Source organism: Prionailurus bengalensis, chromosome C1, assembly GCF_016509475.1.
Source record: "Prionailurus bengalensis isolate Pbe53 chromosome C1, Fcat_Pben_1.1_paternal_pri, whole genome shotgun sequence".
Taxonomy (NCBI): domain Eukaryota; kingdom Metazoa; phylum Chordata; class Mammalia; order Carnivora; family Felidae; genus Prionailurus; species Prionailurus bengalensis.
The window spans coordinates 102,983,885-102,998,269 of record NC_057345.1 but is presented as its reverse complement, the minus strand read 5'-3'; the positions used below and the strand labels follow the sequence as shown (position 1 = coordinate 102,998,269).

Sequence of the window (14,385 nt, the reverse complement as noted above, 5' to 3'; positions counted from 1 at the left end):
AAATACATAATACACAGTAAGTGCTTTGAAAATGTTGGTCACTATTATTACTATTATTATCTTAAGTATAGAAGAGCCACTGAAATGGTGAGAAAGTCTGGAAATAATTTTATATTGAGGAATAGTCCAAAGTACTGAATCCTGTAAAAAAGAAAACAAAAGGGTTAGCACAACCATCTTTAAGTTCTTGAATGGCTACATGTTAGAAAAGTAGAAGGCTTGTTCCTTTTTATTCCAGAGAACAGGACAGCCAGTAAGTGGAAATTTTAGGGAGGCCAAAAAAGTTTTTTTAATGAGATATAATATTAAATTTGCCCTTTGAAGTGTACGATTCAGTCGTGTTCAGTGTGTTCACAGATATGTGTAACCATTAACACTATCCAGTTTCAAAAACATTTTTGTTATCCTCCAGCTCCCAAGAAGCTCTCTACTCCTTAGCAGTCACTCTGTTTTCCCCTCTTCCCAGCCCCCTGGCAGCAATAATCTCTTTTCTATCTCTATGGATTTGCCTAGTCTGGACATTTCATAAAAGTGAAATACACTATCTGGCCTTCTGTATCTGGCTTCTTTCACTTAGCATGATGTTTTCAAGGTTCGTCCGTGTCATAGCATGTTTCAGATCTTCATTCCTTTTTATGACCAAATAATATTTCATTGTATGGATATACCACATTTTACTTCTATCTGTTCATCAGCTTATGGACATTTGGGTTGTTTCTACTTTTTGCCATTATAGATAATACTGCTATGAACATTCTTTACAAATTTTGTGTGGACTTATATTTTCACTTATTTTGGATATATATACCAAGAAGGGGAGGCAGAATTTAAGACATCAGAAAGAAGGAGCTTTCTGATCTTGGGATCCACCCACACTGAAGACTGTTCTGTTATTAAAGTAGTGAGCCATTAATTTTATTTTACTTAACAAGTGCATGGTGTTTATGCACCAGATACTGTTCTAAGTGCTTTACAGTTATTAAAAAACCCTATGAGGTAAGCACTATTACTAAATTCATTGTTACAATGAGTTTAGTAACTTGCTCAAGGTCACCTATCGAGTAAATGGGGAGCCAGAATTGAAATCCATGTGGTTTGGTTCTAGGGTCTGTACTCTTTTTTTTTTTTAATTTTTTTTTTTCAAAGTTTATTTATTTTTGGGACAGAGAGAGACAGAGCATGAACGGGGGAGGGGCAGAGAGAGAGAGAGACACAGAATCGGAAACTGGCTCCAGGCTCTGAGCCATCAGCCCAGAGCCTGACGTGGGGCTCGAACTCCCGGACCGCGAGATCGTGACCCGGCTGAAGTCGGACGCTTAACCGACTGCGCCACCCAGGCGCCCCTCTAGGGTCTGTACTCTTAATAGCAAGAACAGTAAGAACTTCAAGCATTTATTAAATTCTTAACTAATACTCAGGCACTGTGTTTAACTGCTTAGATTCAAGTAGAGACTGGTGATCATCTTTTAAGGGTATTTCAGAAAGAACTATCTCATTGGGTAGAAATTGCCTTAGGGTGTCTTAAATCCCAAGATTTATTTTATTCCAAGGGTGGTATCTGGCCTGAGGCTTTTAAGATGATCAGAATTTGTATCAAGAAGGAAACTGTGAGTGTGAATGATAAGTATTAATAGGAATTCAGTTAATAAGACTTGTCAGAACATGGTAATTAGTTATATATAATTTTTTTTTTTAATTTTTTTTTCAACGTTTATTTATTTTTGGGACAGAGGGAGACAGAGCATGAACGGGGGAAGGGCAGAGAGAGAGGGAGACACAGAATCGGAAACAGGCTCCAGGCTCTGAGCCATCAGCCCAGAGCCCGACGCGGGGCTCGAACTCACGGACCGCGAGATCGTGACCTGGTTGAAGTCGGACGCTTAACCGACTGCGCCACCCAGGCGCCCCATATAATTTAAGAGCATTAACTAAAAGTGACTTCTGAGATTATGAGTGGAAACCTTCCTTGGAAAAATTGAAGAATTAAAGTTCCATGGGAAAATGATCCCTCTTTTCAAATGTTCAGTTTCAAGTACTGCAGAGTAGATTAGAGTAAGTAGACGACTTTTAGTGAACTGAGCATATGCAGGTGGAACTGTTTATGGGGGCACATGAAGGTAGTTGTTTAAAATCAGATGAAGAATGACAACAGTAACACATGTACATGAGAGAAAAGAGCAGTGCAGCTCAAACTTAAACTTTAAGCTGTCTGTGATTGATGGGGAGGAAGGAGAAGAGGAGTCAGCAATCTAGACTAAGAATTTACCAAGCTCTGAGATGGAGTCCTAGAAACCAAATGTAAAAGGATTAAAATGATAGAAGGTTTGGTCAGAGACACTTCTACAGGAAAGAGAATTTCTTTATGATGAAATTTCAGATTGAACTTGACAAGGGGAAAGAAAGTCATTGTTCTTAGAGTCTGGACGATAATTGGAATGCAAATTTTGTTACTAAGGGACAAGTAAGAAGTAGATGGAAGAGAAAGGGAAAGTATCTGTGAAATTAGGCCACAGTTAAAGAGGTTTGGTTGTGACTGAAGAAGAATTTGGAAAGGGAAATGGGGCTTAGTGAAAAATGTAGGTTAAGAGAGATTTGTATGTGTTTTAAGGTAAAGAAATAGACTGATATCTAGCCCTCTAGAACATTTTAAATAAGAAATTAAGTCTTTATTAACAGTATGTCTAGTTTCACGTAAAAATAAGATGTAGTTCTATATATGGACTTTAGGAGAGTAAGTCAGTTGTATATCATATTATCTCACCTAGAGTAAAAACCTCAAGCCTTCTTCATGGTGGTCTGCAGGCCCCTCAAGATCTGCCTCCCAGTTAACATTCTCATCTGTTTTCTGCTCCTCTTTTTCTTAATCCCTTTGGTAGAGCCACAGAGGTCTCCTTGCTGTTCCTCAAACATGCCGTGACTGTTTCCTATTTTAGGTCCATTGCATTTGCTGTTCCCTCTGCCTTGAACACACTTCCCTAAGTTACCTGCATGGCTAGTCCCTCACTGCATCAAGGTCTTGACTCAAATGTGCCCTCTAAGTGAGGCCTTCCCCAATTTTCCTATTTAAAACCAAAATACTTTGTTTTATCTACCCCCTACCATTCCCAATTCCATCCCTTCCCATCCCCCTTTCCAATTTTATTATTTTTTTCATAGCACTTAACTTGACTGAACAAATTATGTATTTGTCTTTGTCTTCCCTTTCGAGAATTTAAACTCCACAAGTTCAAGGACTTCCCTAGCATTAAGACAATGTCTGGCATATAATAGGCACTTATAACTGTTTGTTGGATGAATGAATGAGTGCAGTATTTGCAGAAACTGATGTGAAAATATTTTTCTTCGTCATCATTAACATCGTTATTAATAAGCATGTTGGATGCCATATATAGAATTGGGTTTCATACATTTTCTTACCCAGGAGTTGGCAGATTTTCTATAAAGCACCAGATAGTAAATAGTTTTGTGAGCTAAATGGTCTCATCACAGGTGCTTAGCCCAGTTATTGTAATGCAGAAGTAGCCATAGACAATCCATAAATGAATGAATGTGGCTGTGTTCTAATACGGCTTAATTTATGGACACTGAAATTTGAATTCTTGTAATTTTCAAATGTCACAAAATATTAATCTTTTTTTTGACATTTTTCTAGCTATTTAAAAATGTAAAAACTATTTTCAGCTCATAGGCCATACAAAAACAGACAGTGGGCCATAGTAGGCCTGCAAGCTGTATTTGCCAGCCTCTGCTTTCACCGGTTTCTTAGACATATCTTAGTTGAAACTTATTTTTCTGTACTTGCTAGGGAGCAAACAATGCAGATTAAACCCTAGTCTCACATAATTCAGGAATACTCTTGGTTGGCTCCAGAAATGTTCATATTGTTTCATTTTTGTTTTCCTGGGAGCCTTATGTTTTCTTTATATGTTTATGATACTAATATTTAAATGAATTTGCATTCTCTGAGCAGATGCCACATGATAGTGTTGGGGAGGCGGTGGTGGTGCAATAGTCCAGGAACAAAGATGGGTAAAGCCCACCCAGGTTTAACAGTTTTCCATTATTTACGAGGTAAATAATTCCCATATGGGTAAATCAAGAGTTGTCAGCCAGGCATAACGCCCATAGGACTACCATTATGAATGAGAATTGTGTTCCAGTTTTGAACATCATGCATAACAGGCTTCTTAAATAAGTTACAAATGCTTTTAATAATATAGCTCAGGGTTAATTTTAGCTATGCTACATTTGCAGTTTTTGTTCTTCCACTTAAAAAAAATCAGAAAATAACGTATTCTATTATCAAATCAAGCTGTGATTTGCATAAAGCACCATATTTTCCTCAATAAGTACAAAGGGAAAAAAATGGTTTTCATTTGCAAAACTTTTTAACATAACCCATAACCTTAACATTAGGCTTTCACATACTTGATTTTGTAAGTTTCTTACACCAGTCCCGCAATGTGGGTACCCTTTTCAACTATTTAAAATGTGAGAGAACTAATAGTGAAGTTTAGCAACGTGTCCAAGGTCGCCACATCAGGACTCACTCTAAACAGTTCTTCTGACCATATAAAGTGCAGACTCCTTTACAGAAACTTCAGCCAGTCTTTGGTTTTAGTGCTGTGCCCTCCCCTTGCTACCTCTCCATCTCCTAGCTTCACCCGCTCATGATGATGCTCAAAACTCTAGCTGCTTCTGGCTCTGCCCTGCTTACTGTACACAGATCTGGGAAGAGGAGAGGAGGCTGTCACTAGTTACATAACTACCACTGGAGCTACCCACCAGCTCTGTTTCCTCCTCCAGGTGTGTTAGCTACTGCATACTTCTTCTGGGCAGGTTCTGTCTCAGTTCCTTAACATCTGGTCCTCCTCCTTTTCTTAATAACTGGGACCTCTGAAGACCTCACCTTGCCAACTACTGGCTAATGAGACATGTTGGATATGATTGAACAAAGGCAGGAAGGAGGAAAACACAACCCCAGTGCTTCACGTCTGGGCGATAGGGAGAATCAGGACCCAGAATCTGCACATTGTGAGCTGTGTTGGGAGTTGGTTTTGAGGGGGAAGATTTCGAGTTTGGTTTGTTTGCTTACTTATTTTTCCTTAGAGTTTGGTTTAAATGTGTCATCTTTAAGGTTATGATGGAGCAGCCTTGTAGACTTCGTTTTCTATCCTCCAGAAAGTAAAATAATGTAGAAATAGGTTTATTCAAATATCTGGGGCAATGGCCAAATGGTAAAATTTACAGTTAGAATCAAAGTCTTTGTGTTACTTTTAAATGCTTCTTAAAAGCCTGTGTGGCTCAGACCATGTTGGGGAAAGCCTTTTTTAATGCTGTTTAGAGAATGTAGTATTGTCATAAATACTACACACAATTTGGGATGGTTGTATATCTTATGATTCAGTGGGTGGCATATAAAAAGCTCCCTCAACACACCATGTGGAGAATGTTACAGAATGTTATTCTTAAGTTGTTGTGCTTTCTTCACTTTGGTGTTTGTATGGTACCTTAGATATTTTTTGTGTCATTTTAATTATATTTTTTGCTTTTTAAAAAATTTGGTTAAAAAAGCTGCCTCCTGTTTATATCTTAACAGATTTAAGTTAAACAAAGAAAAAAGCCCCTTTGAACCCTTTCCTATTCCTGTACCTCTTTTTTCTTTCTCCATCACAGGGAAATGTAACTCCAGAACATAACCCAGAAATCTAGGTATAGGCCAGTCGATGTCTCAGTGGAAACACGAAAAGAACTTACTATTTCTCAGTACCTAATTGAGAGAAATCACATGGTATTTTATATATTTTGAACTGGAGAGGGTAAGAAAGTCAGTCCATGCATTATCATGTGAATCTTACCTTAATCCTATCAGATGGCTTAGAGTGAGAAAGCTAATGAATTTGAACAGGCAAGAATCAACAGTGGTGCACAAAAAAGTGCTGTTATGCCAATACCAGCCTGTACCTATGTGAAAAAAGCTGTGGCTCATTTTGCCTTTGATAAGGTTTATGCTGACTGGCCATGGCAGACCATGCTGGGTAACCCACCTGGTATTCTGTCACCTACCAAGACTCAAAAGGACGTGAGAGTGTGTGGTTAAGTTCTCTAAGCACTTCTGAAGTAGGGCAGTTTTATAGGTTGTACCTTTAGATCTCTCAATTCATGATCTAGTGTTTCTTGAATGGACTGCACTATCTTGTTAAGCTTTTGGACTTACAAGAAGTCAAGTGTTTTCATGGACTCTTTTCTTTTCCATGCAGATGTCTGGAGGGCTTCTTGGGAGAATATTGTCAACATCGAGACCCCTGTGAGAAGAACCGCTGCCAGAATGGGGGGACGTGTGTGGCCCAGGCCATGTTGGGGAAAGCCACATGCCGATGTGCCCTGGGGTTCACAGGTGATGACTGTCAGTACTCAACTGCTCACCCCTGCTTTGTGTCTCACCCCTGCCTGAATGGAGGCACCTGCCATGTGCGTAGCCGGGACGACTATGAGTGTACCTGCCAAGTTGGTTTTACAGGTAACGATGTGACGTGACCCAGGGCCACGTTTTCCTATTCTCAGCAGATACCTTTCTTTATCATCTTTTAGATCTTGACATGTTGCTCTTAAGGATCCTCTAACTCTGGTGCCTGTTTAACGTTATGGTAAGGAACTCGAGTGTTCCAGACAACTATCTTTAACTTCCTTTTGAGAGTTCTAAGAGGGGAGAAAGAGAAAGTGTCAAATACTCAGAAGTATTTGACTGCCTAAAGTGTATATATGTCACGATGGGGGATCAGAACCGTACTTCACTGTCACTGGAAGAAAAGCCATCTGCACTATTGATTACTTGCTTCTTGAAATCTCTACCTAGACATTCAGGGCACTGGCTTTTCTGGTTTTCCGTGCTCTGTTCCGTTATGATTCTGCATTTCCTTGTCCTCATCCATTAAATTTTTGTGTTCCTTGGAACTCTGTGGTGAGGCCTCTTTTGAGCCATATCACAGCTCCCCCTTCCCGGGAACCTTCCTGTCTCCAGTGGCCTCAGCTGTCTTTGTCTTCATCAGTTGCTGGTGACTCTTATAGTCATCCTTTTCACTCCACCCTCTCCCTGACATTCAGGCTCATACTTCTGACTATCTGTTGCATATTATCCTTGGAAATTTGACAAGGAAATTTGACCTCATACTCAACATGTTGATATAAATGGGTCATAGTCAGATGAGGGACATGTAAAAAAATATTCCAAACTAGACTCCCCCTTTCCCTTATAACACTTAGACTCAGGCACCTGACCCAGTCCTTGAATCACCTCTCACCTGACTACTCCTCTCCATTCCTTCTGCTCTGTAGTTGAGGTCTACCCTGTCCATGTTGGTGATAGGTTAGCTCTCCACTTAGGCTCCTGCAGTCATTTCCTAACTGGTTTCCTTGCCTTTAGTTTCTCCCCATCTTGTTCACCTGTCACATTGCCACATCTTTGACCATAAATGCAAATCTTCTCACAAACTCACCTGCTTACAGTGCCTAATGACTTTTTATCATCCGCAGAATAAACTGCAAACTCTTTTATATGGCTTCCTTAGCCCATCATAGTCTAGACCTTACATCTTTTTTTTTTTTTTTAAGTTTATTTATTTTGAGAGAGAGAAAGAGCACGAGAGCAGGTAAGGGGCAGAGAGAGAGGGAGAGAGAGAATCCCAGGCAGGCTCCCTGCTGTCAGCACAGAGCCAGTGCCGGGCTCAAACTCATGAACTGTTGAGATCATGACCTGAGCCGAAATCAAGAGTTGGATGCTTACCCAACTGAGCCACCCAGGAGCCCCAGCCTTATGTCTTTTTATAGCTTCACTTCCCACAAGCATCTAGCTCTAGTCACACCAACAACATTCTCATCATTTCCTGAAAATGTCGTACTTACTGTTGCTTCTATGCTGTTGCACACCCCTTTGCCAGGAATGCCCTTTTCTGCAGTTGGTGATTGCCCAATGTTGTTTAAAATTCTGTCTTAGTGACTTTTTCCTATTCCTTTAGGCAGTTAGTCTCTATGTTCCATTATTTGATGTGTCACATTTTATTGTAATAATTTTTTTACGTGTCTCTCATCTGCCTAGATCATGAGTTCTCCACAGGTGGGTCTGAGCTTTATTCAAAATGAACTGTAGATATTAATTAAGTTAGATGAGGAAAGCGGAACCATTCACCAGTTTGTCCCCTCCCCCCCGCCCCCCGACACCAGCAATTATGTAAATCTTATAAGCAAAAGTTAAAAACATACTCAGTAAACTAGATTGGGTAGGTTAGTTTGGAATACTTTTTCTACTGATTTGTTATTAAAAGGTGTTGGTAAGGGTAGAGGATAGTTAGGATGATCTGTTATCTTCATCATGACCATGACAGCATCGATGCTATGATTCATTAAAGAGATTTGGTGGTTAAGAGAAAATTTTTTTCCTGATTGTCAGTTTGAAATTGTTTTGCTCTGCAAGCAAAGGGAAGGCATACCTGTTTCAAACATTTTAATCCTCACTAGTGGTAATGGCAGTAATGTCTTCTTAATAATTAAGATGTTAACTCTGAAATGATCCCCAAATTAAAGCTTCTTCTTTTGCCATTAAAAGGATCCTTTCTTGGTGTTCTGCAGGGCTCTGATCATTTTTACACATCTGCCACTTTTGTCTGTCTTCAGGAATCACCACAGGTTAAGTTACCCTTTTCGTTTTGTGGTAGCCCTATACCCCACCTAATCAGACCTTCTTAGCTTATCTGTACTCATAGTTGAAAAAACAGAGGTAGGAACTTAGTGCCTGTAGGTATCATATATGGGAAGCCAGGTTCAAGGACCTTTCTGTTTTAGTTGTAGGCAAATATTCTCATACACACAGTTGCTAGAAGGAACCATTTTTATCTCTTCTCCACTGTAGATGTTTCTCTCAGAGGAATGAAGAAAAAATAGGAAGATAAATTTCAGTTCCTCCTTTTTCTCTCTGCTTAGTACCCTGAGATACATGTGCTATGCCCAAAATTATACTGCACCTCTCCTGTTTGATTTGACATTCCTTGACAGACAGCGAGCACTTCTCTGTGCTTGTGTGTCACCTCCCTCTTCTTTTAGAAAAGCTGTCATGGCTCTTGTTTGTTTTAGTTTTTTGTCTTTTGGTTTATTTTAAATTTAAAAAAAACTTTTTTTTTAATTTTTTTTCAACGTTTATTTATTTTTGGGACAGAGAGAGACAGAGCATGAACGGGGGAGGGGCAGAGAGAGAGGGAGACACAGAATCGGAAACAGGCTCCAGGCTCTGAGCCATCAGCCCAGAGCCCGACGCGGGGCTCGAACTCACGGACCGCGAGATCGTGACCTGGCTGAAGTCGGATGCTTAACCGACTGCGCCACCCAGGCACCCCAAAAAACATTTTGTTTTTATGAGAGAGCACACGAGCACTAGAAGTCTATATGAATACCAAATTTACTAATAGCATGGGAATATTTTTTTTTCTCTGTCTTTCTACCTCAGAGAATTTGCTTTGCTTTCTTGGAGTCATGCCTTAGGATCCAGCATATCAGTCTTCTGACCTCCTCTCATATTTTCCTATTTGAGAGTCCACAAGACTTACCTTTCTAGACCTTTATTCTCACGATAACTTACATCTTTTTTCATATATAAGTAGCTAGAGATTTTTCATCCTCTTCAAACACATCAAGCAAAAATGTAGCAAGACCACAATTAAAATATTTCCCAGAATATGTATGTGGGTTTTATTTAAAGGAAATAGAAGTAGCACTGACTTGGTTCTGTCATATAAGAGATCTGTTTAGTAACTGTGTATTATGGAAAAGATCAATGCATTTTATTCACTCAAAGGACATGATTTGAGAGCCTCCTGTGGGGATCCATCCCCTGCCCGTGTGGAAGGTGATATAGTAAAAGGAAACAGCAAATTTGGGGGGTGTGTATACATGTGCAGATCCGTGTGAGAGAGAGAGAGAGCAATTTAGGGAGCTGAGAAGGGCAATAAGGTAACTTATGAGTAGAGTTGTCAAGTGGGAGTTTACTAGGTGAACGAAAAGGAAGATGGCATTCCAAACAGAGGAGCAGCCTATGCAAAGGCAAGGTGTGAGACAGTAGATAGATCCAGACCCTTCTTTGCCACCAAAGGGACTGATGGGCTCCTATGAGGATGGGCTTCATATGACTAGCCTACAGTCCCCTCCATGTGCTCCGCTGAGGCTTTGTGTCTTGGTTGAGGGCCCGAGGGAGTGCCTGAGTCACATGATCTTGAGGAAGCTCTGATTTGGGCTTCCTGTGAATTTCAAAGAGCTTAGGACATTCTGTACACAATAAATGATGTTGGATGGGTGGGAGATGTGGGATGTTGAGGATGAGACTGGCTCCCACTTCAGTGGGCAGCACTGAGTCTGTTCTGTTTCCTTAGGTAAGCTGTGCCAATGGACCGATGCCTGCCTATCTCATCCCTGTGCAAATGGAAGTACCTGCACCACTGTAGCCAACCAGTTCTCCTGCAGATGCCTCGCAGGCTTCACAGGACAGAAGTGTGAGACTGACGTCAATGAGTGTGACATCCCAGGACAGTGTCAGCATGGTGGCACCTGCCTCAATCTACTGGGTTCCTATCAGTGCCAATGCCCCCAGGGCTTCACAGGCCAGCACTGTGACAGCCCCTATGTGCCCTGTGCACCCTCCCCCTGTGTCAATGGAGGCACCTGCCGGCAGACTGGTGACTTCACATTTGAATGCAACTGTCTTCCAGGTAAGGAGAGCCTCCAGTGTCCTGGGATTGGGGGATACACCTCCAGCACAGAAGGAGGGTGGTGGGTGTGGCTCAGTTGCTGCTTTAGGAAATACCCTTCTCAGCAGGGAAAAGGGGAAATAAGAATTTTGTGTGGAGTGGGTTGCTGGTGAGGGAAGAGTTTTATGGGCCAATGTGGTCCATAAACGGAGTAGGGGGTAATTTAACATGTCAGAGTTTATGATGATGAGTGGCTAGGAAATTGTTTATTGTCCTTTTCGGAGGAACAGTAAGAAATAAAAGAAACAGTTCTGAGAAAGAAATAGATAGGCCTGTGGAATGGAAGGGAACAAATGAGAATTCGATGTTGAAAAATATGTCTGATTAATAAAGTACTGTAAACTGAATTGACAGTAATAGTAGGTGAGCAACTTTCCTATATGCTTTCACTTCTGAAGGAATAATAGATTATTTTCCTACCTACCTAGATGCACCTGCCTATCCTTTTGTAATGTTCCCTGGGCTCCTGGCCCTCTCCATATGCTCTCTGTGACTTGGGGTAACCTTGCCCTGACTTGAAGCTAGAGAATTTTGGAACTGGGGTGGTGCTCTCTTACTCAATGGGCACTTTTTGATGAATGCTGATGAATAAGGTATGGCACAACCATACATAACTCCAAGATAGAAGCCAAAAAAGGAGCAATGTATGGAAGGAAGCTTGGAGCCCAGCGTTCCATAGAGATGGAGAAGGGAGCAAGCCTGGCCAATTCACTAACCCCTTATAAAATGATGAGGAGGCTGAAAACAGAATTTTGATTGGGAACAGAACACAAGCAGCTGGAGCAGATGAGCAACAAAGCTCTGTTGCAACTAAGCAACAAAGATTCTGTTTTTATACAAATATCCTTAGTACAAAAACAAAAGAAGGAAAACTGTAGGGGGGAGTAATGTGCTAAGTAAGCAGAATTGCCTCAAAAAGAAGTTGTTCTAGCCACTCTTTCAGAATGGGAATCTTAGAATCTGGTGTTGTGGATATGGTTCACATATAATGGGATTGTGTGTTTTATCTTTTGGGGATTAAAGGTCATATGTTGGTCCTTGGTACAAAGCCAAATGGCAATTTATTAATTTCATTCAGTAAAAATCTATTAACTGCCCCTGTTTTCTAGGCACTTGTACTGTGTGCTTGGGATAGGGCGATATAAGACACTGTCACATAATAAAAAACTTTATACCGTTTAACTGTAAGCCACAAGAACAAGTTTTTAAATGTATTGCTTTCAGTTTCACTTTCAATGAAAAATAGATAAAGCAGTCATTCTAGACACTAAATAAATTTAATTGATAGAGTATTACTGTCGTCCATATTGTCTTGTAGAAGAAATAACTGAAAGATATCTTTCTCCACTCCCATATTTGTTGGCTCTATTTTAAGGGTTAAAGAAGGAAACAGAAATGTAAACAATTTAACTTTATACATATTTTAATAAATAGTCCAAATGGTTAATAATTGAGGTGAGCACAATTTATTGTTGAAGGCTAAATGTGTTTTTTTCAGTTTCAAGAAAATTACTTTTAATAGTTGCCCAGAACAAAAAGGTTGATTTGGCAGCAGAATACTGACGGGAAGTTAGAGAAGTCAATAAAGGAAGTTTTTAGCTAGGAGAGAGTGATTATTCACTCCCATAGTCTCTGCATTGTTATCCATTAGCCATGATAAGAACCTTAGGGAATTCTGAGAGTGTGTCCAGGAAAGGATCTGTCAAACGAGAATAGTATCTCCTCCTTGAGAAAGGAAATAACCAGGGATTCCACAGCTGAGAGGCTGCCAGGGCTCGTGGGATGGAGTAAGGAGATCTTGGCTATCTTTTATGCTCTGCTTGTAATTTAAAGCAAGACATTTGTTTACTCACTGATGAAGTGTGTGTGTGTGTGTGTGTGTGTGTGTGTGTGTGTGTGTGTGTGTGTGTGGGTTGGGTTTTGGGATGAGGATGCAGGGGCGGGGAGAAGAGTTGGCAAAGAGAAAACTAACATTTATTCAATGCCTTTTATGAGTCAGGCACTGTGCCAGGTACTTCTGCATCCATTAGCTCAATTACACAAAAACCTTGGGGATAGGTATTATTTTCTAGTTTTCCCCGGTGAAATAGCTCAAGTTTGGAGATGTTAAGTCATTTACCCAAAGTTGCACAGCTGACATGTGGTCGGGCTGAGTCCTAAAACCCAGACAGGTTATTTCCAAAGCCTGTGCATTTTACTGAATCACAGTGCACTGCTTGTCTGTCCCTGAAGGTGCTTTGAAAATGTGTGAAACTTTTTGTTAAATGCTTTTGAGATGTTTGGGTTAAAAAAAAAGTAGAAAGTACTTCGAATTATGATCAAATACTTTTTGTTACATTCCAGCCTATGTATGGCACCATGCAGACATTTAAAATAGTTAAGTAGGCTAGTTCTTGCCTTTCAGGGTCCCATGATCCAAAACAGATGACATTAGCTTAGACAATGGATAAAAAGAAATTTAAAAAGAATTCAAAACAATAGATGATGCAGTAACACTGTGAATAAATACGTATTTACACAATTTGTAAGATTTTATGCTCACTGTTTTTATGTCCCAGGTAGAGTTCGGAGAGTATTAACCTTATTTCCATACAGAGAAATAGTGTCTGGAGATTATTTTTTCTTAGCAAGTCCTTTCCATAATGCAATATCATTCTCTTTGCCCCACCTTCCATTATGCTCCACACTATTTGAGAGACTAAAATGTTACTTACTTAAAATAATAATCACTCTCTCGGGGCGCCTGGGTGGCTCAGTCAGTTAAGTGTCCAACTTTAGCTCAGGTCAGATCTCATGGTTTGTGAGTTCGAGCCCCACGTCGGGCTCTGTGCTGACAGCTCAGAGCCTGGAGCCTGCTTTGGATTCTGTCTGTCTGTCTGTCTGTCTCTCTCTCTACCTCTACCCTGCTCGTGCTCTGTCTCTGTCAAAAATAAATAAACATTGGGGAGCCTGGGTGGCGCAGTCGGTTAAGCGTCCGACTTCAGCCAGGTCACGATCTCACAGTCCGTGAGTTCGAGCCCCGCGTCAGGCTCTGGGCTGATGGCTCGGAGCCTGGAGCCTGTTTCCGATTCTGTGTCTCTCTCTCTCTCTGGCCCTCCCCCGTTCATGCTCTGTCTCTCTCTGTCCCAAAAATAAATAAAAAACGTTGAAAAAAATTAATAAAAAAATAAACATTAAAAAATAATAAAAATATAATAATCACTCAATGTAAATAACACCCTTATTTGAGGAGAATCGTTATTTCAAATGAGAAATATTGAATTGAATGGAATGGAATTGAATGGAATTGAATTGAATTGAATTGAATTGAAAATATTCCTTCTTCAAAGGAGAAATCAAGTCAGCAGGAGGGGAAAAGGTTTGATAAGGTATTCTGCAGCTCCTGTGTGCGCTTCCTGCCACATTTCAAGTCTTTGCACTTTTAATTGAGGCCTACCCTGATCACCCTATTTCAGATTGTAACCAACCCCTATCCCCTTAATTATTGGCCCTGGTCTACTTTTTCTTTTCTTTTTCTGTAACACTTATCATCTGCTTAGTATATAATTTGTGCTATATAATTTACCTCATTATGTCTATTGTTTATTGTCTGTCT

General features: G+C 40.3%; 1 protein-coding gene across 1 annotated transcript in view; it reads left to right on the top strand.

Moving 5' to 3' along the window:
• The window catches only part of NOTCH2 (notch receptor 2), a 164,243-nt gene that overhangs the window by 63,571 nt on the left and 86,287 nt on the right, over positions 1-14,385 (top strand). Inside the window, exons 3-4 of the mRNA XM_043575978.1 lie at positions 6,261-6,520; positions 10,416-10,753. Of these exons, the coding sequence (XP_043431913.1) occupies positions 6,261-6,520; positions 10,416-10,753 (598 nt within the window). The remainder of the gene's footprint in view (positions 1-6,260; positions 6,521-10,415; positions 10,754-14,385) is intronic.